Genomic DNA, 24,052 nt, shown 5'->3' on the forward strand with positions numbered 1-24,052 from the left:
GTGTTACTTTTGTAATCCAGCACTGGTCTCCTACGGCCAGCACTGGGGTCTTAACTTAGAACAGGTTTGTAATTGTGTTTCAGTATTTCGTAGGATTTTTAAAGGATATCAAGTTTTCAAAAGTAGACACTGAAGAAATTTCATAGAAAAGCAGACAATGGGTTCCTATGGAGAAAATACAGATTACTAGTAAACCCGGGTTGGGATTACTTTTGCGGTTCAGTACTGGGCTGAAAGGTACAGTACTGGCTTCTCCCCTGGTCACAGGTGAGTACTTCGGATTTCGGACTTTGTCTAACTTTATGTGAATATTTTCAGTTTTCAAAACTTCACACGTAGAACATTTTCGAGTTCAAATGGGTCAATGTTATCTAACGGGAGGTAAGTGAATTACGGATCAAAAGTACCCCCTCGAGTCCAGGCCCAGTGTGAGGCAGAATGGCCTCAAGAGAGAGGGAGAGAGAGATTTTTTTGCAGAAACCCAACTCCGATTTAAAACCACACTTTTGATTCATCATAAAGTGGCAGCCAGTTCACTCATTCAATCCTTACTCGTTTCGGCGATCGTGCCTTGTTCACAGGTGAGTTCAAAATGACGTAAAATGTCACTGCTTAAATCCATGTGGTCACGTGTCCTGAGGTGATCTCCTACAGGCCCCAGAATGCACCTATATTGTTCATTCAAGTTCGTTCTGTGGAGCGCTTTTCAATCTGTGCTTAATAGCATCTTTAATACCAAAGTTCGAGTTATGATTATTTTTATCTTCAGTGCAGACTGTTATGTTGAAAATTAGCTAAGTGCTTTTTGTTGCTGCCACTTAATATTATTTGCACAGAAAACGGAATCTCCAGAAAGAGGAAAACCTCCCTCTTCACCCTTTCTCACCTGCGTAATTAATATTACCATGGAAGTCCGATGCTTGGTGCACAGGCAAGCAGGTCATGCCCCCTCGTTAGTATCCACAAAAAAGAACTCCATTACCGGGGGCCTCCAACTCTGCAGGGCGGCTCCTGCCTTCAGGAATGGAGAATCCTGTTGTAACATGCAATGCGAAGAAGATTGCAGCAGCTCAACTCCGATTTAAAACAATGCTTTTAATTTATTAATCGTAAAATGGCAGCCAGATTGAATGAGTGAACTTCCTAGAGTTCTTTTTTGTGGAAACAACTGTAAGAAGTTGTGACATTTAACTGTAGACAAAACCTGCCCCTACAACAAAGCCCCTAAGGCACCCAATACAGCTTCTCCAGGGACAGTAAATCTACTGATGGGATCAGAGGAGTGCCCAGAGCAAATCTGGGAATACACTCAAGCTAGTCTGGTCTCCTTGGGAGAAATGGAGGTTGCCAATGTAGCCGATTGGCCACCCAACTGTAACAAGTATCTGCAATACTCCTCCATTAATGGAACTAGATTAGAAGCCCTGAGGGATACAGGTGCCAGCATCACTATGGTAAGGGAAAAGCTGGTTTCCCAGAGCAATACTTGATTTGGAAAACGTACCCAGTCACCAATGCTGACCGCATTACCACCCAACGCCCTATGGCTATGGTGACATTAGGTTGGGGGGAAGTTACTGGCCTGAAACTGGTAGTGGTCAGGCCAGTGGCAAGACAGGTGGCAATCCCAAGGCACCCCTGATACCACTGCCAGTGGTGGGGGTGCCCTTTGAAATGGTAGGTGTGGACATTGTGGGTTCACTTGAGCCTCCCACAACCTCAGGGAACAAATGCATTCTAGTAGTAGTGGATCACGCTACTAGGTACCTTGAAGCAATTCCCCTTAGGTTACTACAGCTCCTGCAGTAGCCAAGGCCCTCCTAGGTGTCTTCACCAGGGTGGGGTTTCCTAAGGAGGTGGCTTCAGACAGAGGTACCAACTTCATGTCTGCTTACCTGAAACACATGTGGAAGGAGTGTGGGGTGCAGTACAAGTTCACTACCCCATACCACCCACAAACCAATGGTCTTGTAGAAAGGTTCAACAAGACATTGAAAGGTATGATCATGGGGCTCCCTGAAAAACTCAAAAGGAAATGGGATGTCCTGTTGCCATGCCTTCTTTTCGCTTATAGGGAAGTGCCACAGAAAGGAGTTGGGTTTTCACCCTTGAACATCTGTTTGGTCATCCTGTAAGGGGACTACTTTGTCTTGTGAAGGAGGGTTGAGAGAGGCCTCTCCAAGAACCCAAACAAGACTTTGTGGACTATGTGCTTGGCCTAAGGTCCGGAATGACTGAGTACAGGGATAAGGCAATCGAAAATCTTGAGGCCAGCCAGAAGCTGCAGAAGCACTGGTATGACCAAAAAGCTGCCATGGTTGAATTTCAGCCTGGGCAACAGGTGTAGGTTTTGAGCCAGTGGCACCAAGGGCTCTCCAAGACAGATGGAGTGACCCTTACCCTATCCTGGAGAAAGAGTGAGGTCACTTACTTAGTGGACCTGGGCACCAGCAGAACACCCAAAAAGGGTTATCCATGTGAACCGCCTCAAGCTCTACAATGACAGGGCTGACCTCACCATGCTGATGGTGACTGATTAGGAACAGGAAGCAGAGAGTGAATCTCTCCCTGATCTCCTCTCTTCCAGCCCAAAAGATGGGTCAGTGGATGGAGTAGTCTTTTCAGACACCCTCACTCCCCAACAGCAGGCTGATTGCAAGCAAGTCTTGCAGCATTTTACTAGCATCTTTTCCTTGACCCCTAGTCTGACCAGCTGGTGTACCCATGATGTGGACACTGGTGACAGTAACCCTGTCAAAAACAAAATCTATTGACAATCAGACCAAGTCAAGGAAAGCATCAAGGCTGAAGTCAGCAAGATGCTGGAGCTAGGAGTGATTGAACCTTCTGAGAGCCCCTGGGCTAGCCCAGTGGTTCTAGTCCCCAAATCTCATCAACAGGGTGGAAAGAGAGGGATGAGGTTCTGTGTGGACAATAGAGGGCTCAACTCTGTCACCAAGACAGATGTTCACCCCATTCCAAGAGAAGATGAGTTGATAAACAAACTAGGGGCAGCCAAATTCCTAAACACCTTTGACTTAACTGCAGGGTATTGGCAAATTGGCATGGCCCCAGGAGCCAAAGAGAAAACCACATTCTCCACCCCAGATGGGCACTATCAGTTTACTGTGATGCCTTTTGGGTTAAAGCATGCCCCTGCCACCTTCCAGAGTTTGATGAAGCAAGTCCTGACTGGGTAGGAATACTTCAGTGCGGCCTATCTTGATGATATTGCTGTCTTTATCTCCACCTGGCAGGATCACCTGATGCACCTTGGGAAGGTTCTACAAGCCCTGCAGTCTGCAGGACTGACTATTAAGGCATCCAAATAGGATAGGGCACTGTGGTGTACTTGGGCCACCTTGTTTGTTGAGGCCAGGTCCAACCCTTACAGCCCAAGATCCAGAGCATCCTGGACTGGGCACCTCCAACCACCCAGACCCAAGTCAGGGCATTCCTTTGCTTGACTGGGTACTACAGAAAGTTTGTGAAGGGATATGGGTCTATTGTGACTCCCCTCACAGAATTCCCCTCCCATAAGATGCCAAAGAAAGTGAACTGGACTGTTAGCTGCCAAAAGGCTTTTGACACCCTGAAAGAAGCAATGTGCGCAGCACCCATTCTAAAAGCACCAGACTACTCCAAGCAGCTCATAGTGCAGACTGATGCCTCAGAGCTGGGGATAGGAGATGTCCTCTCCCAGATCAATGAGGAAGGCAAAGACCAACCTGTTGCTTTTATAATCAGGAGACTACTCCCCAGAGAACAGTGTTGGAGTGCCATTGAGAGGGAGGCCTTTGCTGTGGTTTGGTCCCTGAAGAAGTTGAGGCCCTACCTGTTTTGAGCCCACTTCCTGGTTCAAACTGACCACAGACCTGTCAGATGGCTAATGCAGATAAAAGGGGAAAATCCAAAACTACTGAGATGGTCCATCTCCCTAAAGGGTATGGATTTTGAAGTGGAACACCGACCAGGGACTGCCCATGCCAATGCAGATGAACTTTCCACTTTCTTTCACTTAGACATTGAAGACTCCCTAGGGCAAGTTTAGTCTCATCACCTTTCGTTTGGTGGGGGGAGGTTGTGTGAGAAAGTGCCACCTTTCTTGCCTTGATATGCCCCCACTTTTTTCTGAATTGCTGATGTGCTTTGACTGAGTGTGCCCTGGGCTCCTGCCAACCAATACTGTGCTGCCCTTTATGCCCCTAGGGACGTTCTGCCAGCGGAGGAGGTAGACAAATTCCTGGCAGACCTCCAGCCGCGAGCGCTTTCGGATGAGGGACGCGACCGGCTGGAGCTCCCATTGTCGATGGAGGAGCTGGACACGGCTCTTGGGGAACTAAATACTGGTAAGGCCCCTGGGCCTAATGGATTCCCGTGTGAATTCATAAAGACATTTCATCTTCAGCTGGGGGTGCGCTACCGAAAGGCGCTGGAGGCGGCCAGGGAGCGTGGTCACCTTCCGCCGGACTGGCGACACACTGAAATTGTGGTCTTCTGTAAGCCTGGGAGGCCTCCTGAACATCATTCATCATATAGGCCAATATCGCTCCTAAATGTTGAAGCGAAAATACTGGCGAAAGCCCTGGCCAATCGCCTCCTCCCATACGTTATGGATCTGGTTCACCCTGATCAGGCTGGGTTTATGCCCCATAGGCACAACGGCACAACATAGGCACGAGGCACAACATCAGATGCGCGCAGGTGGTAATAGAGGCGGCCAGAGTAGCCGGGATCCCGGCGGCGCTCCTCCTGGCTGACATTGATAGACCCAACTTAGCGAGTCGAAGGCCCTATCTCCGAGCGCTCCTGTCTCGCCTAAACCTTGGGCCCGCTTCCTCTCGTATTTGCAGTTGCTTTACACAGATCTGACGGCATCGGTGAGAGTGGCGGGAGCAGTGTCCGACCCCTTCTCTATCGACCGAGGCACCCGACAGGGATGCCCCCCTCACCCTATTTATTCGCCCTGGCCATGGAGCCGCTGGCGGCGTGGGTGCGAATGGATGCACAGATGCGGGGAGTTGAGTGGGAGATGGGCCCGTCCGATCGTATTGCACTTTATGCGGACAACGTCCTCTTCTTCCTCACGGACATTAGATAGATCCGGGCCCAGAGTCCTTGAGATAATGCGGATATTCGGAGAGTTATCCGGCCTGTGCTTGAATATACGGAAATCCACGTTGTGAGTGCTGGGGGGACGCGGGGGGGGGCGAGGAAACTGGGCGTCAGCGCTGCAAGAGGTGGCTGGCGGCATTAAATATCTGGGCGTATTCCTGACGGATGTCCCTGGGGTCGCTTGGGCACACAATGTGGTACCTGTTTGGGACCGCATATGATCAGACATGAAAACATGGTCCAGAAGGCCCCTGAATCTATATGGCTGATCAGCCATATTCAAGATGGTGGCTCTCCCACGTATCCTTTATCAGCTGAAAAACCATCTGTATCCTATAGCACCACAGTGGTTTAGACAGGTGAATTCAGCGTTGAGTCAGTTTGTTTGGGCCGGAGGGGTGGCGAGAGTGGCACTCTGCACCTGTTTCCTCTCGACATACTGTGGGGGCCTGGTAACATCAGACATCTTATCCTATTACCAAGCGTCTCACCTATTAATACTGAATGAATGGTGGTATGGGGAGCGAGGTGACCCGGCTTATGCCCTTGAGAGATATATGATGGACCCAGATACGTTGCACACCATTTTATACTCAGCGGCCACCAGGAAGAGGCTCCCAGTGGTTACCCAGGTGGTTTTCCAGGTGTGGCGTGGAGCCCTACGCCGCATGGGGTGGTGGAATAAATTAACGAGGGACCCCACTGTGGCAGAATGGGCGGCTGCCGGCGCTGGCGTCCTTGCGGGGATTCCGCGGCTGGGATGCCATCGGCATATCGGCGTTGGGCCACGTCATGAAAGGCACGACTCTCAAGTCGTTTCAAGCACTGAGAGAAGAATGATATGCCTCGAACTCATTTTTTTAAATACCTGCAACTCCGACACGCCTTATCCCCCTCCTTGGTAGGCCTAGACTGGCTGCCCGAATTTAGTCCCCTGGAGGCCAAGGTGTTTAGGGGGGAATTGGAAAAGAAGATTTCTAATATATATCCGACTCTGGTTACACATTGCTCTTCTTCACTGGATAAACTGCGATATGTGTGGGAGGGAGACATAGGTGCCTTTGAGGAAGAAGACTGGAGGGAGGCCCTTGAAGCTCCGAGAGGGGCGGCAATAGCAGTGCGCCTGCGTTTCATTCAATTTAAGTATTTGCACAGAGCCTACTATACTAGAGACCGACTGTGGAGAGCTGGTCTGATTGCCTCCCCTGAGTGCTTGCGGTGTGGGCGTGCAGTGGGCACATTCATACATACGGTGTGGTCGTGTGAGAATACGGTGTGGTCGTGTGAGAAGCTGTCGAGGTTCTGGCTGGGAGTATGGAATGAGGTGTTGGGCTAGGACCTTCCCCGCTCGCCGCAGCTGGGTCTTCTCCATGTTATGGAACAGGTTGGAGGAAACCTATACAAACGGCATCTGCTGGTCCTGGGCCTTACGGTGGCCAAAAGAGATGTAGCTCGGGCCTGGAAGGACCCTAGGGCTCCTTTAATAGAGGCGTGGAAGAAGGGTTTGGACATTTGTATGGGACTAGAGCGCCCGATATTCGAGGCCAGGGGCTGTCCCCGAAAACATTTCAAAATATGGAAGCAGTGGGCGGACTATAGACGGCTGTGGCTGGAACCACCATCACAACAGGATGTTGATGTAGAACAATTGCTCGTTGACCCTGGTTGAAAAAGGATACACACTGATTGTGATTTGATAAGTTTTACTTCTGGACCATGTCGGCACTGTGCGGGGTTGGGGGTGGGATCCAGGAAGGAGGGCGAGGGGAGGGAGTTCGGGTTTGTTCTTTTATATCAAAATATCGATTGAATTGATTATATGTGATGGTTCATTATTTGCTCACTGGCCCTCCGGTTCATGGGGGGCAGTGTCCTCTATTTAATTCCTCAATAATATAATAAAATTTGTTCGGAAAAAAAAAACTGTGTTGAAACAAAACCCAATTGGCATCTCTGGCCACCTATCAGCCCCTAGTAAATGGTACCCTAGGTACCCAGGGCATGGTGACCAGAGAAGACCCCCTAAGGGCTGCAGCACTTATTGTGCCACCCTTAGGGGCCCTGTACCAGGGTACCCACCCACTGCCTTTGGCAGGGTGAGTGCCTAGGTACAGAACTAAACAGAGTCGACATGGCACACATCTCTGTATGCCATGCCCACAAACCCATAGCCCTGGCATACATCAGTCACCCCTCTAGCTGGGTGCCCTATGCCAGTGGTGTGGGCCCAGGTGCATGAGCCCTGTGCCCCTACAGTACCCAGGGCCATTCATGGGCACTGTAAGTGCAGTGATGCCATTATGAGTATATGGTGCTGGGAGGTTGTCATTACGAACTCCACAGTACCATAGTGGCTACACTGAAGACTGACAAGTTTGGTACTAAACTTCTCAGCACATTAAACCCGCACTGATGCCAGTGTGAGATTTTTATACCTGGACGCCTTCCTGCCGCCAGATGTTGTTCCTTCTCATGCCTGGACGTTTTTTCTCGCCAGATTTACCTGAAACCACTTGATTGAATTATACTTGGTCTTATCCTATCCGTGAAGAGTAAAGTAAGAATCGCTGTTGGCTTGATCAGAAATATAGATCGGTTGCCACATATCTTAAGTGATCTGAACGTGACTTTCCAACTACCACTCCGACTCAAGGTTATTCATTACTTCATTGTGAACATAAAAGAAGGTTCTATATCTTGCAAAAAAAACTATCGTCCTGAGGATGTTCTAATGGACTGACGCCACACAGACCGAAAAGTCGACAGTCCCGTCAACTCCAAGAGAACTTCCAGTCTTTTTAGCAATATTTATCTATATTAAGCTAATATTTGCTTACTATTTTTTTCAGGAGCTGATGTAGGTTATCATTTGTATGTCTAAATTGATTTACACATTTGTTCATAAGTTTATTTGCTGATATTCATTTTGTTTCAATGTACCCTTTTCAAATTCAAGATATTTAAATCAGAAATTCATTTTATACAAACAGGTTTTTCCGTGTGCTTTGCCTTTTGTCCTTCTAAAAGTGTACTTATTGTGGTTGTCTTTTGTGACACCTGAGAGTCTGATTATTTATGACTGACTCAGATTTAATTGAAATAACAGAATATATTTAAAACAAGTGAAATCCCTTGTAGATACCTTTTTCTTTGAATTCTTCATTGCCCAAGCCTACAAGGGTATATTGGGTTCTCCATTTTCTATAAACTTTCTTACAGTAACCCTATTACCAGTGCGCGACCGCAGCATCAGGTTTTAAATAGGCAGTGAAGGCTGGGGGAGGAGCAACACCTAGAGCGCTAACCTGTCCACAGGCCCTCTCTGACAGACTGACACCGCGGAAACAAAAAAAAACACAGGTAGCAGCAGCTAGCAAAACCAAATTAAGAACAATATTGCCAGTATATTAAAAACACATACAATGTTTAAAATTAGCAGCCACAAAGCCTCCGGCACACCACATTAGCCCAAAGGTTATGCTATTACATATATATATATATATATATATATATATATATATATATATATATATATATATATATATATATATATATATATATATATATTCTAAACATGTACGTAATATATAGATCTATATGTTTACTCTGCCAACAGTGTGGTTGCTTTGTGCTACCCAACAGCCGATGGTGCCGAGCCGTCCTCTGCACCTCACTTATTCTGCTGGAAAGTCCTCCTTCAAGAGCGATGTCGGCACTCCAATTCAAGTCACCAATTTTTATTCAAGAAAATTACAATTTCATCTACGCTTTCCACCTGCCAGAAGATGAGGAGCACCATTTTTCCAATTCATTGTGTCTCTTTTCAATAGTAAAAATAGAAGGAGACTATAACAATATCATACACTGTGGCAAGATATCAGTGCCATCTTGTAACATGCAAATGCCTCCATTCTACAATATATTGTGGCTTTTCTGTTTATCTTTTCTTCCTTCAATTTATCTCACAAACATTTATAAATAATTTTTCTTCCTTAATGAACTTTTTTTTTAAATAATTTCATTTTTCAAATAAGCATACATACTTTTCAAGTCAAAATACTGGGATAATTTCCTCACTCTAAGCCTACCATAGTAGTTAGAAAAGACTGCTAAAAAGCATATTTGTTATCCTCATTGCTTGGCGAATGCCAGTTATAGTGCCAAGAAAAAGAAGCAAAAATTTAAAAGAATAAAGTGCAACTTTCCTGAAGGGCATAGTGCTCCTGAACAATATACACCTGGTTCTCTGGAACTTGTTGGTTTCAATGGGGAAACTCTGGTCAGAACAAACATTGCAGACTCTGGCACAAAAAACTTCTGGAGGCAACCACCGGTTGGATAGGTAAGTTAGGATGCAGCGGGTTACCTGGACAGTCGGTTGGGCCACCTAAGGCCGTGGGGCATCTGGTGTAGGGGTGTCTTTAGGTTGTCCGGTTTCCTTACCAGATCCGGTCATGGAGGCTTGAGGTAGGTCGGGGATCACCAGATCGCAGGTGGGGTTCGCTGGGTGGACCTCCTCGTGGTGGTGGGCCGCAGGCTTCCAGTGCAGAGTGGTGCAGACTTGCAGATTTGGCCAGAGCCAGAGTCTAGTTCTTGAGCAAGTCCGTTGCTCACTGGAAACAAAGTCTTGGCAGGGAAGGCAGGGCAGGTCCTCTGGGATCTGGGGGGCTGCTGGCTGCAGGACACGCCAGTATTCCGCTGAAGCAGGTCGAGATCAGTACAGGCCGGTAGTGCTGGGGCCAAGGCAGTTGGTGTCTTCATTCTCTTTCTTCAGCACGGCTCTCCCCCCTCCTTGCTTGTCTGAGGAGGCAGGTTCGGTGTCACCTCTTAATACAATATTTACGGGCGTTTCAGGTTGGGTTCAATGGGTCCCTTCCTTGGGATGGGTATACCCCCTATTATGCCACCCTCCAGTGGGAGGGGGGCGTAAGCCTCTCTCTGGTTGGCTGAGTCCCCCCATTTTAAAGATGGCGGGGACTTATGGTTGTGAATCGCCCGCCTCTTCCAACTGAGAGGTGGAGTTGGCAAAGTTGTCCACATCTCTCCTCCCATCTTGGTTTTCCAGCTGATTCTCCCTCCCAAAGTGGGGTTTAGAACAGGTGGGGGCCAGTTGCTGGGACCAGCAAATAGCTGGGTCAGCTCACAAAGGCGGCAAGCTTTTGAAGCTTCTCCTACGTGAACCCTTCCCATCCTTGGGGAGGAGGCTTCACACCTGTGCCCAGTTTGTGCTTTGTTTCAGGACCCCAAGAGTGGGAGGCTCTCGATCGAGTCGTCCAGAAACATCTCTGGGGGTCGCAGCTGGCGAGCAGCCACTCAGCCAGGACACTAGTTAAGTTGTTTTTCAGTTGGCTTCCCTAAGATGCCCTTTGTGTGCATTTTTCATTTATACTAAACTTCACACTTTTCAGTAAATCCATTATGCTGCTGGGGACTTAGTAATGACAAACTCCCAGACCATAAACTCTTTATGGTGTTACTGAACTTACAATGTCTAACAATGAACTTATATGGGGGTTGTAGGTATGGCACACAGGTTGTGTGCCCTATCGGCTATTCACTTTTCCATGCACCGAAACACGCATCCTGCAAAAAAGTGTGTGTGTGTGTGTGTGTGTGTGTGCGTGTGTGTGTGTGTGTGTTCGGCTATTCACTTTTCCATGCACCGAAACACGCATCCTGCAAAAAAGTGTGTGTGTGTGTGTGTGTGTGTGTGCGTGTGTGTGTGTGTGTGTGTTCGGCTATTCACTTTTCCATGCACCGAAACACGCATCCTGCAAAAAAGTGTGTGTGTGTTAGAGTGTTTGTGTGTTAGAGTGTTAGTGTGAGAGTGAGTGTGTGTTAGAGTTGAAGTACAGGGCCTTTAAGGGTGCCACAATATATGCTGGAGGCCTTTCCTGGTCACAGTGCCCTTGGTACCTTTTACGAGGGACTTACATCTGCCCAGAGAAGTGCCAATTGGGGGTGCAATGGTACAGTTTTAGGGAACGCCCACAGCTCTGGGTACCTGATTAGCAGGAACCCAGGGCACACTGGAGGCTACCATGCAAAAAGGGGCACTTTCCTACACTTGGCTTTTATTTTATTTTTGCAAAGAAATGTAAATGAATTTATTTTTTAGTACATACAGTAGTAGGCTCTGCATTGGAAAGCATTTAACTTAAATTAAGAATACTAGTAAGGAAAAAAACTGATTGTTTAAGTAAGTCTGATTTATTTTGTTAGCAAGGAATTATATATTATAATGCTGTGCTTTCTGGGTCCAGGAAATTGTATACTTTTGCCCATATTAGGATACCTTATACAGAGCCAGCTTCCTACACTTGTTCTTTAGCTAGCTCCATAGATCTTTGTTGACTATAGACTTAAGAGTGCTTCTTTGGCATGTCATCTTTTTTTATCCAGTGTCAGATCTGGTGTCTGGCCCTTTAAGGCCTTGAATCTTCTTTGAAGTCTACTACAGATTTCATAGAGATAGCTTGAGTTAGCTTGAATTATCTGTTCAGAAATAGCCTAATCTAGCCTTCTTTTTCTGTCCTTCAGCGTCTTGGCGGAAAACGTTTTGCAGATATGAGACTTCTTTGGGCTATTGCTGGGATTAAGACAGTACAATCATTTTGTGTGCAGATCATGTATATAGATTTTTTTCTTCAGTTTTTCTCTTTCTTTGAATCCTTTTTGGCCAAAACAGCCTATTCTTTTAGATGTGCAAAGCAGCAAAATGGAGTCTTACATATAATTTTATATCACATTTTGTCATTGTGGGGAGGGACTCTCAGGTAGGCCATGTAATATTTAAAAAATTTCAGAAACTGCTTAAGCTCCTTATTCAACTGTGTTGTATAGGTATGTATACAATTTGTGTGTATGCATATATGTGTGTGTGTGTGTATTTATTTTTAGTTTGAGACCTTACACAGAAGGCATGTTTTCCACAAGCCTCCTTGAGATTATAAGATGGATCCACACACATGTATTTGCTGCAGAAACAAATCTCAATTTGGTGCTGGACTGAAGACAGTGGTTCGTTTTGATTCCACATAGTGTCTTAAAATAAACTTCCCTTTTCATTACCCAAAATGACAATTACAAATATGTATTTAACTAGTTTCTTGAGGGTGATCTGCTCTATCTGATGGATCTCCTCTTCATTGGTGACCTGTGTTGCCTGCAGAGAATGTTAATGCTTTCTTTTCCCGCTATTTATTTGTAAAATAATTATTTTCCTGTGTATCCATGCCTTATTTGCCAAACCTTCGAAATGGTATTAAGATTTTTTTTCTAACTTAGCCTTTGTAATCACTAGTTCTGAATGCCTATGTCTCCTTTGGTTCCTAGTGCCACCTGTCAGCCTACCTCAACCCCCTGCTGCCGGAGCCTGGAATAAGCCCCTCGCAGCATTTGTGCCATCAGGTGCATCGGAGGTAAATATTCCATCAGAATAAACACCTTACTGTAGCACATGATCATTCCATTGTATTTGAGACATTGCTCATTTGGTGCTCCGTATTTAAAGTGGTGTCTAGTCAAAGATATATTCAGGCACATCATTTACAGAATATGTTTTACCTAATAGAAAATGTGCAGTAATTATTTACTTAAGATCTTGCTCCATAACTTAGTTCACATGTAACTTGAGCATTTGCCCATGTAAATGTTGTATCTTTCAAAGTTTTTACATGTGTGTTATGTACACACAGGGTTAGCCAGTGGTGTGCGCTGGTGTTCTAGGCTGTGTACTGATCGTGATGAGCACTGGCTTTTGTTCTGTATAAATCTTCAATAGTCTTTAACAACTATTCTAGGGCACGGGCAATGGGCAAGAGAGCGTACTTGATCTGGGGATTGACACCATCCAATTTGGAGCCCCTGCTTGCAGCGGCATTGATGAGGAAGTTATCCTGTCGCCCTCCGAGAAACCAACAGAGACCCTGGCTGAACCTAAAGAGCAACGGCAGAAACAGCCTCGAGCTGGACCCATCAAAGCACAAAAGGTAACTGCAAACTTTCTTCAACCATCCTTCTCTTCATACATATGAAATCAAGGCAATATGTCCATTGGTGAGTTGAACCAAAGAGCAAAATGTACTTTAAAGAACTTATGGGAAATTTAATATTCCAGCTCCAGAATTGCAACTTCAAAACAATCCGTGCAAATATGAATTATGGGATGGGTATTGTAAGAAGCTAGCTATGTATATACTATACCAAAATGAGGTATAGTGTACACAGAGTCCAGTGGAACCCCAAAGGTAGGCATAGGTAAAAGTAGATTGCACCTCACTCTCGATTTGTGGTAGTGTGGTCAAGCCTGTAAGGCTTTATCAGGTGACAGTGTTAAGCATTTGTTGTACACGCTCAGTCAGCAAATGATTTAAGACACTCAAAGACTGAACTTCAGGCCAGTTGTTTTTGTATAAAAATATTTTTTCAGTTATTTTATTTCCTAGAACCATGCAAGCCTGGCATAGGTAAGTGGCACAGGTAAGCAGTAAATATACTATTGTAACACAGTTTGGATTGCAATTGTAAATGTACTTTGCATTATCAGTAACACTACTGTGATCATTTCAATGCTTTCCAGAATTCGGTACATACACTTGATATGATTTTCAGTAAAATTGCAACTAAGTTACTTTTGAGATTACCTTTCTTACAGAGTGAAGTATGCCTGGATACTGCACTGGTAACATTTCCTGTAAACAGGTAAGTAAAAGCGTTTTGGTTATTTGGTTACAGTTTAAAACTTTTTATAGATTTCCCAACTCCACTTAAACTTTTCACAGAAAAACAGTCATTGTTATCCTATGGAGGAAAATTATGTTATCGGTTTAAAGGTAAGTACTTTGTTGTGGGAGTAAGTATTCTGGGTTAGACTCAGGGGTCCCCAAGGGTCAAGGATGCATTCTTGTTGCACCTCCAGCGGCTGGAGGCTGTTTAGGGGCTGCCGGATCTCGGGTCCGGATTGCCGGGGAGACCTCCTCTTGGTGTTGGGCCCTGCAAGCCTTGGGCTTCTGGTGCAGAGTGGTGCAAACTTGCGGATCCATGTGAAGCGGGAGTCTGTTTGAACAAATCCTGTGTTAACGGGAGACAGTCTTTGGGATTAAAGGCAGCCAGGTCCTCCTGGTTTCTCGAGGTTGCTGGCAACAGGACACACCAGGATTTTGCTGGAGCAGGTTCGAGGTGGGGACAGACCGGTAGGGCTGTGGCCAAGTCAGTGGGCGTCCTCTTGTTAGCTTTGGCACTGCTGTTCGGTCCTTTTTTCTTATTTTCTTCTTGTAGGTTCTTGTCTGAGGAAGCAAGGTTCAGGATTGCCCCTCAATACTAGATCTAGGGGCGTTACAGGTAGGTAAAATATTGGAACAATGGGTCCCTTCCCTGGCTTGGGTACACCCCATATTATGCCACCCTTCATAAGCCTTTCCCTGGTTTGCTAGGTCCCCCCCATCTGCAAGCTGGTGTGAACTGAAACTTGTGCTTCACTTGCCTCCCCCACCTGAGGGGTGGAGTTGGCAGAGGTGGCACACGTTTCCCTCACTTGTTTTTCCCGCTGGTTCTCCCGCCCAAAGTGGGGGTCAGAACCAGTGGAGACCAGTTGCGGAAAGCAGCAAGTGGTCTGTGGAAGCTCACAAAGGCGGCAAGCCTTTGAAGCTTCCCCTTCTTGGACCGTGCTCATCCCTGGGAAGGAGGCTTGGTACCTCGTCCCAGTATGTGCATTGTTTCAGGCCCCCGGGAGCAGCAGGCTCTTGACCCAGGGGTCCTAAAACCTGTCTGGTGGTGGCAGCTGAAAGCAGTCACTCCGCCTTGACACTAGTGGTAGGTCGTTTTTCAGGGGTCATCTCTAATATGCCCTCTGTGTGCATTTTTCATTTAATCCCACACTGGCATCAGTGTGGGTTTAATTTGCTGAGAAGTTTGATACCAAATTTCTCAGTTTTCTTTGCAGCCATTATTGTGCTGTGGAATTCAAATTGACAAGCTCCCTGCACCATTTACTCTTAACCCCTTCGACGCTGATGACGAGCTGGACTCGTCATGGCGTAGCCTCTTCGCACGCTGATGACGAGCCCAGCTCGTCACGTAAAGTGCGTTTTTAAAAAACCCAGCGTGCGAGCGGAATTCCGCTAGCGCGCATTGGTTAATAGTAGCACTGCACTTAAAATGTCTAAGAATGGACTTGGACACTGTAGGAGTACAGGGCTCATGCACCTGTACCCTCGCCACTGGTATACTGCACCCAGCTAGAGGGGTGACTGATCCATGTCAGGGCAGTGGGTTGTAGGCATGGCACACAGGAATGTGTTCTATGTCGACTCTTTTCTTTGTTCTGCACCAATACATGCAGCCTGCAAAGGCTGTGTGTGTGTGTGTGTGTGTGTGTGTGTGTGAAGGTACAGGACCTCTAAGGGTGCACAATAAGTGCTGCAGCCCTTAGAGACTTTCCCTGGTCACAGTGCCCTGGGTACCTGTGGTACCATTTACCAGGGGCTGACCTGTGGCCTGAGAGTGCCAATTGGGTGTACAAGGTACAGTTTTGGGGAACGAACACAGGCCCTGGGAACCTGATTGGCAGGGACCCAGTGTACATCATGTCAAAGTGCATCAGTAGTCTGGTAAAAAGTGGTGGGGGGTTACTGCAACAGAAACCCAGCTTATTACAAACTTACCCTAAATACATACCAAAAGTACCTTCAGGTTTCCATCTTAACTAACCTATTAAACTAAAGACTTTCTTTCCAAACACACACACTATTGCTTAGAGATCTCTGAATACTTTGGATGTTAAATGGTACATTGTTTTATTTACACAGAACAAAACCGTTTCGTAAATCTGATCAATTGTTTATTGCCTATGGCAGTTTAAATAAAGGACTGCCAGTCTCTAAATCTTCCATTGCAAGTTGGATTGCATTAACTATATCAGCATCGCCATTGATAATGCTCGTCTACGACGAAGGATCCTGCTCCGTTGACTAAGTCATCTATTTCGATGGACATCTTAAAGAAAACAGTCAACATCAATTCAGCAACAAAAACCTGTTTTACCTGGAAAAACACACAAAATCCTCATTGATTGATTTATCATTGACGGAGGTCCAGAATTTGTCATCCTCAGCACCTTTAACATCTCTGGTGCCAGTATTACGCCTTTCATATACTGACAAACCAAGTGTTGATGTAATTTTTGTAGTTAAGACATCACCATGTAAAGTTTTGCCTTTTATTCCAGCTCTGCTACTGGAAGAAGAATTGAAGATGAGTCTCTTTAGAGCGGCTCATAGTCTTTCAGAATTAAAAGTAAAATGTAAGGACTTCGATGACGAGGATGATCAATACTATGAGGAAGATTAGCAACAATATCCTGGTTATATGCCTCAAGAACATTCTGTCCAAATGCCTATTGACTTAGTAACCAATCTTGAAGGAATGTTATAGGATTATTATAAACGGTTCATAAAATCTGTTTGTTCTACACCTACCCCTCGACTTCATCTAACAGTGCAGTCTTCACAAAAACGCCACCTCCTAGTCCGCGTACATTACAAATTCCAGGTACTCCTCTCTCGTCATTAACTCTGGCGGATCCCATGCACATGACACCAATGCTTTGGAGGGTGATCAAGAGTAGGAAGAGGGAGAGATCAGACACCGTGCTACACTATTAATGAGTGGAATGACTATCTCATAACTATGCAATTTCCCCTAGTTGCATCTCCGGTAGATTCACCTCCGAATTATATTGGAGGTTTCCATAACATCATGGAAAGGGCAGTGAAGCGTTTTCAATTGCATTTCACTACTAAACAGGCAGACTGTTTTCTTTATTTTAAAGACCAAAAACGATTGAAAACGGCTATTCCCATTATAGATTTTACATGGCAGAAAGGAGTTCATATAATGAATCTGACCACGGTGAACGAGGTAATGACTAGGTTAGATAAGAAATACAAGGCACTAAATAATGCTCCTGCATGCCTTATCGGACAACCAAGGCCAGATTATGTCATCAGTCAAGCAGCCCAGAGGCACTCTAGAAATCCTGCTACCTCGATCACACCACCTCCAGTTAGGGAAGAGGGTTAGCTAGACACGACTGGGGGAAAATTTTTGCAGCATGGCAATTCTAGGGAGGATTTGACAGGCAAATGTGGTCGGATATGGCGCAGTATATCAACCTACTGCTAGAGGATGCAAAGCTTGATGCCAGGAAGATACTCCCTGAAGGAGAACGAGATTCTTCAGACACAATAGACTGTGGCGCTGATGTATCTTCCACAGGTTTCCGACAACTGGCTGGAGCAGCTGCCCCAGGCAGGACTTGCTAAAAGCGATAATATTCAGACCAGAAGTCCAAACGAAGATCCTGGACATGCCCTATCACTGGGAAGCATTGTTCGGAAAACACATTGAGGAAGCTCTGCAAACCATTAAGGCAGATACTGACACTGCCAAGTCCCTGGGAACATTACAGTTCCGCAAACACCCATTCGACGAGCCAGAGGGAAAAGTACATACTCTTACAGAGGAGAATTCTAGAACTTTAGGCAACAATATCAGCCTTCACAGGGGCAAAACAGGCTGCAATATGCGCAGCAGTACAGACAGCCACCTGCAGCGGCTTACAAGCATCCAAATAGAGTAAAATAGCCCACCCGGGAACTAGATGTTAATATAAAACAATGATCTTTCCTTTCAGCCGGCTACCTTCCCCAAATCCAAGGAACAACTAGGAGGACGGATTTCTCATTATATTCGCCAGTTGTCCAGGTTAACGTCTGAAAAATGGGTCGTAGACTTCATAGTTCAGGAGCATACTCTCAAATTTGTCAGCAAACCATCGGATGTGGCTCCAAAACTCGTGTTTATTCCCCACCTGAAACAGCTATTGAGGGAAGTCGCTGTCATTTTGAAGAAAGGGGCGATAAAGAAGGACCAGAAGTCTCAGCGGGGCACAGGCTTCTTCCTTATTAGGAAAAAAATCAGGAGACTGGTGCCCGTCTTGGAATTTCGACAGTTGAACAAGTGTCTGAAAAAACTGTCATTTCGGATGGTCACCCTACAAGACATTTTACACCTTCTCAATCATAGGGACTGCATGACCGCTGTGCGCCTTCAAAATGCATACTTTAAAATCCCAATCCATCACCGCCATCAGAGATCCCTTTGTTTCCAGGTAGCTAGCTTACACTTTCAGTTCAATTAGCTACCTTTTGGACTACGATCAGCCCCAAGAATAAGTGCATGGCCCCGTTGGCAGCCTATCTAAGGCTAAGCAGAATTCAAGTCTTCCCGTATTTAGACGATTGGTTAATAAAAGCTCCCAACATACCAACAAGCCACAGCGAACACTGCACTATGCCTTTCGTTATTAAAAGAAATTGGGATTCGTACCAAATGTACAGAAATCAACTCTCACCCGACAACATTAATGTTTCTAGGAGTAATCTTAGACACCCAGTCAAACAAAGCTTTTGTCTCTCCGGAACGACAGGGCAAGATCAGGATACTGGCCCAAATGCTTTGCAAAAGAGAGCCAGTTTCTGTCAGACTGTACAAGTCATTTCTGAGAATGTGCTTTTCCTGCATTCCTCTGGTACTAAAACGCAACCTTAATATGTGTCCCCTACAAGAACAGCTAGACAAACAGAGGCTACAGTCCTGGGCTCATTCGACGATGTGATACTCATAACTCCAGCAATGATAAAAACTATGCAATGGTGGACAGGACCAGCCAATATTTCTCAAGGGATGGCTTTTCTCTCAAGCAACACATCTCGTCATCACCATGGATGCGTCCCTGGAGGGATGGGGACGCTCACCTTCAAGAGCTCTAAGTCACTGGCAAATGGACAACCTTCGAAAAAAGGATGCATATAAATCTTCTGAAACTTGAAGGCCATAGCTCTGGCTCTATTATCATTCCTCCCCAGAATTGCAGACTTGTCAGTACTTATCTGTACGGACAGAATCACCAGCATGCACTACCTAAACAAAGGAGGGACAAAATCAGTTGCTCTATCTCAACTGACACAAACAATTTGGAATTGGGCCGTGCAGCACAATGTAACACTGAGAGCAGAGTATCCAATGTGCTGGCGGACACCTTGAGCAGACTTGCAACCACTTGTCATCAGTGGGAACTCAATCCTCTGATTCTACAGGACATTTTCCTTCAGTGGGGCATACCACAATTCGCTCTTTTTGCTACCAAGAAATACTAATATTACGCAAGCTGGCATCCCCAGAAAGGATCTTGGGGAAATGTCCTGTTGATCGTATGGTCAAATATTTGCTTACACGTTTCCCCCAATTCCTTTGATACCAAGGATTTTGCAGCGTGAATCTTTCTGAAATAACAATGCTGTGCATTATTCCGCGGCTGGGGTCTTGTGGTTGGGTCCGGAATCATAGTTTTTTTTTTTTGTTTGTTTTTTGTAGCACACCTTTTAGGGCATTTCCGGTGACGTCGGCACGCTTGGGCGCCATCTTCAGATTTTTTTTTTCCGCGGTTGGATCTGGATCGTTCCGCAAGGGCTCCAGATATTTTGAAGAAAGAAAAATACGCATTTTTGGACGAAAAGATATTGGGAAAAAATACAGTAGACTACATCATCGAAGAGGACGACTAAGGAAAAGAAGAACTTCAAGAAATTTGACGTCCATCGGGGAATTCAAGCTCAGGGGGCCCCCTGAACGCATGAGATGGACAACACTCCTTTCAAATTCTGCCGTAACTGCCACCACAAGTACCCGCAGAAGGACCAGCACCCGGTTTGCAACCTTTGCCTACCGGTCGATCACAAGAGCGAGAACTGCAATGCCTGCTCCGCCTTCACGCCGAAGACTCTTCGAGTTAGAGCGAGACAGAGGGTAGCCAACGCCAACATGCAGGGCAAGGGCTAGCCACCGTCCCTTCGAGACCTGGGGCTATCATCAGACGAAGAGGACAACGCCGCCGCCGAAAATGACGGCTACACGGTCGTAGAGACCGATAATATGAAGTCTCCGAAGAAGGTAGGAGACTCTACGGCCCCTAGACCCCCGAGAGGCCATGATTCTCGAAAAAACTAGGGGAAACCCTCGAAAGCGCAGACGCCGAAGACTTCGGCGTCTGTGTCTACTCCCAAACCCAGCGGATCCTCTGAGAAGGATTCCCCGGCGCCGAGAGCTGGAGAGCAGCAAAAGACGTCGAAAAACGTCCCGGAAAAGGAGCGTTCGTTGCCGAGGGAAAAAGACCCGAAGAGCACTTCGGCGCCGGCAAAGGACCCAAAAGTGAGCTCGGCACCGAATCGGCACCGACCTATCCACCGAAAAAACCGGCTGAACCATTCGACGCAGACCACGCTGCCAAAATGGAGAAAAAACAGACGGCTCGAGGCAGAGATGGAGAACATCCTGCAGCGATAGAAAGAATTTGACACCAGGAGGAAAGACTTCGTAATCTCGTCAAAACCTAAGACACAGGTGGTCGAGATAACGGAGGAGGAGGACTACGACCTCAAAGGACGGTCTGAGAGCGTGGAGGCCTTCGACGAACCAGAAGAAGAGGAGGCCTCCTACTACGACTATGAAGGGGACGACGACAGCAGGACGCTCCTCGGGTCTACATCCTCGGAGACTCAGGAAATAGATTGGCAAGACGTCGACACCGAGAGCCCGCAAGAAATAGTCGACACTTATCCTTCGAGGCCCTAGCCGCCTGATTACATCGGGATTTACAACAGTCATCACAAATGCAGCTGCTGTTTTCAAGGTAAAACTAGATGAAGAGAAGCAGAAGGCAGACTTTCTTCTAGAGACACTGCTCCCCACACAAACCAGGAGCCAGTACCTGTCCATGCTGGAAAGCGTCATGGCACAGGGGAAAGAGGCTTTCAAGGAGCGTGCAACCTGCAAAGCAGTCACTCCCAGGAAGGAGAAAAAGTATAAACATTCCTCCAAGTACCGACCCTACTTTCAGGGCTCGGTCTCGGCAGACTCGTTCATCGTGGCCACGGCAAGGAAGAGGGCCAATGTGCCTACTACTTCAGGGCCACCTCCAGACAAAGAAAGCAGGAGAATGGACCTCGTGGGGAGAAGAATTGAACGGTATGCCGCAGTGCACTGACGCATGGCAAATTCCAACGCACTGTTTAACAGGCACCAGTACCAGATCCTGGAAATGCTGGGCCAGTTAATAAAGAACATGCCTCAGGAATTCAGGCAAAGAGCTGAAAACCTTGTCGAAGAGAGGAAGAATGTGGCAAATTCGTGCCTCAAAACTGCCCTGGACGGATCAGACACCTCCAGCAGACCCATGATGATGGGCATCACGGAAAGGAGACAAGCCTGGCTCAAGATTTCAGGCTTCAAGCCAGAAGTGCAACACAGCATCCTGAACACCCCGTTCAACGGAGAGACGTTGTTCGGTGCCCCAGTAGATGAGAAGCTCAGCCAACTGAAGAAGGATAACGAGACTGCAAGATCCATGGGGGCATTGCAGTTCAGAGGTACTAAGAGAGACACCTCATCATGAAGACCTAACGGGAGGGGAGGAAACCAGCCAGGAACATCGCACCAGGCGTTCCATCAAGCCCACCAGGCAGACACCCAGACACAGCAAGGGCAACAAAAGCAGTCCTGGCAGTACCAGCAAAGAGGCCAGTCCTTTCGCGGGAGAGGGAATGGACGTGGACAGAATAGGAGAGGGGGACAACAGTCCCCCTCTAAGTGACGTAATCAAGCTCCATGTGCCCACCCAAGCAAAAACTCCTAGGGTGGAGCACAAGCACAACGGACAGGAGTTACGCGAAGTTCGAAGCATGTGGGCTGCTGAATTCATATCTGTGCATAGATCGCCACCTAGTGTTGGGTCCGGATGATTGCACATTGTTGTCCTGGAAGAGTCTTTGAAGTATCACGAGGTAGGTGGCTCCTCCCCTGGACTACAGTGCGCATGGGCATCGACTCCATCCCCAGATTGTTTTTTTCCGCCATTGGGTTCGGATGTCTTTGGTTCCCTCTTGTCGGAATCGATAGAAAAACTTTCCTTGAGACCAAAAGGTCTTTAGTCTTACGTCGGTATTGTCTTGCGTTCGGCTTAACAACTCTACTTCGGCTCCGAGCCGAGCTCTGTACTTCCGCGTGCTTTCGGCGCGGAAGGCCTTGTCGACGCTCCAGACTCATCGACCATCCATCATGGACCGAAGTCCATTCAAAAGATGTCCGGTCTGTAACTCGAAGTACCCACACATCGACGTCCACCCGGTGTGCAACAAGTGTCTGTCGCCGGACCACGATGAGGCCAAGTGTATGGCCTGTTCGCGATTCAGCTCCAAAAAGACACTCAAGCTCCGTCGAGCTGCGCGCCTGGAGGCCCAGCAATCTGCACTGGCGCCTAAGGACATTTTCGATGCTGGGGAGGTCGAGGATGAAGATATCCAGGACGTCTCAGAATCAAACCCCGCGTCGGACGTCGAAGAAGACTACGACGCTGCGGCCGAAGTTTTCGAAAGCGAAGACTTCGTCGAGGAGGTAGGAGACGACAACGGGGCCCTCGGGGCCATGGAGGATAGCTCAGACGAGGAGCTCCCTCAGACTGACTCTGGGGCCGTGCCAATCTATAAGGCCCAGGTCGAGGGATCGCCTTCGGGCCTTACCCAAGACCTCGATATGAGTTCCTCGGCCCGCCTTCGGGCCCGGCCACGGACATTGTTACCGAGTCACTCCTGGTGAAAACGAAACCGAAAGTGAAATCTACAGTCTCGACGCCAGATACTGCGCAAGTGCAGATATCTAAACTGAAAGTGCGCATCGCATTGGTCGGATCGAAGTCTTCTGAGGCCTCGGCGCCGAAGAAACCTAAGATGGCCGTCAAGCCGAAAGGCCAGGTTAAGGTTGCCGAACCTAAGGCTACCGCGTCAAAGACTAAGGTGAAGGTGTTCGACACGGGCGCATCGGCGCCGAAGACGATCGACGCCGGCAAGGGTCGGGTCGAGCACAAGAAGGCTGTCGACGACCCCAAGAAGTCTCTCGGCGACCCGAAGAAGCGGCCCGATGACCCGAAGGTCCTCTCTGCCCAGATTCCACACGACAAGGCCAAGGGTGCTGTGCCAAGTGAGTCGACTCCGAAGGTGACCTCGAAGGACTCCGTTGAACCGGCACGTCCATCTGCCACGTTCACGAAAAAGGTCACGGAGTCCCTGCAGCGCATTAGGGACGGCGCCGCGGCAGTCGAGCCAAAGGACCCTCCGCCTGCCAAGCCTCTGGAGAAGCCAGCTAAGGCGTCCACGCCGATCCTCTTTACCTTGCCGCCTAAGACGGCGCTGAAGGCTTTCGCTGCTAGGCCGGGGGTAAGCGTGCCGAGAAGGTCTCTTCGGCACCGAAGGCGCCGTTGGTGGTCCACGGCCCGCGGCCTCGACAACCCTCGGAGGAGGAGCGTCAAGAACATTTCATCGACGCCGAAACGGGCAGGCTTTCCCTTCTGAAAAGGAAAATCACCCCAGAACCCCAATTGGAGTCTTACAAAATCCCCCTCAAGAAGAAAATGGACTCTGCTGGTACTCCAGCCTTGGTGGAGCCCCTTTCACCACAAGCTCATGAGGTCTCGCCCACTTACTCCGATGTGGACGCTGGTGAGGGCGATGAGGATGAATATAGCTATCCGGTCTACACAAACCCAGAGGATACAACTGAGCCCTGGTCAGCTGGTGGTGACCCTGGGGATCCTCATTCGGGACAAGACCCTCAACTCTTCTCTGCTAAAACTTCACCTACTGAAGACTCTGCTGCTTTCAATGCCCTCATTGAACGGGCCGCTGCCAATCACAATGTCCACCTGCATGCTGACCCTGTGGATGTGGATTTCCTCTTTGACACCTTTTCTGTGTCTGAAAAACTCTGCCAATGCTGAAATGTGTTTTGAAGCATGCTGCTGAGGTCTTCAAAGAACCTACCAGAG

The 24,052-nt window shown here is 47.4% G+C and overlaps 1 protein-coding gene across 3 annotated transcripts in view; it reads left to right on the forward strand.

The window, feature by feature from the left end:
* The window catches only part of PRRC2C (proline rich coiled-coil 2C), a 1,200,196-nt gene that overhangs the window by 621,574 nt on the left and 554,570 nt on the right, over positions 1-24,052 (forward strand). For all 3 annotated transcript variants that reach the window (XM_086955980.1, XM_086955997.1, XM_086955989.1), the window contains exons 19-20: positions 12,451-12,536; positions 12,918-13,106. In XM_086955980.1, coding sequence (XP_086812106.1) covers positions 12,451-12,536; positions 12,918-13,106 — 275 coding nt within the window. The remainder of the gene's footprint in view (positions 1-12,450; positions 12,537-12,917; positions 13,107-24,052) is intronic.

Source organism: Lissotriton vulgaris, chromosome 1_1 (genome assembly GCF_964263255.1).
Source record: "Lissotriton vulgaris chromosome 1_1, aLisVul1.2, whole genome shotgun sequence".
NCBI classification, from domain to species: Eukaryota; Metazoa; Chordata; class Amphibia; order Caudata; family Salamandridae; genus Lissotriton; species Lissotriton vulgaris.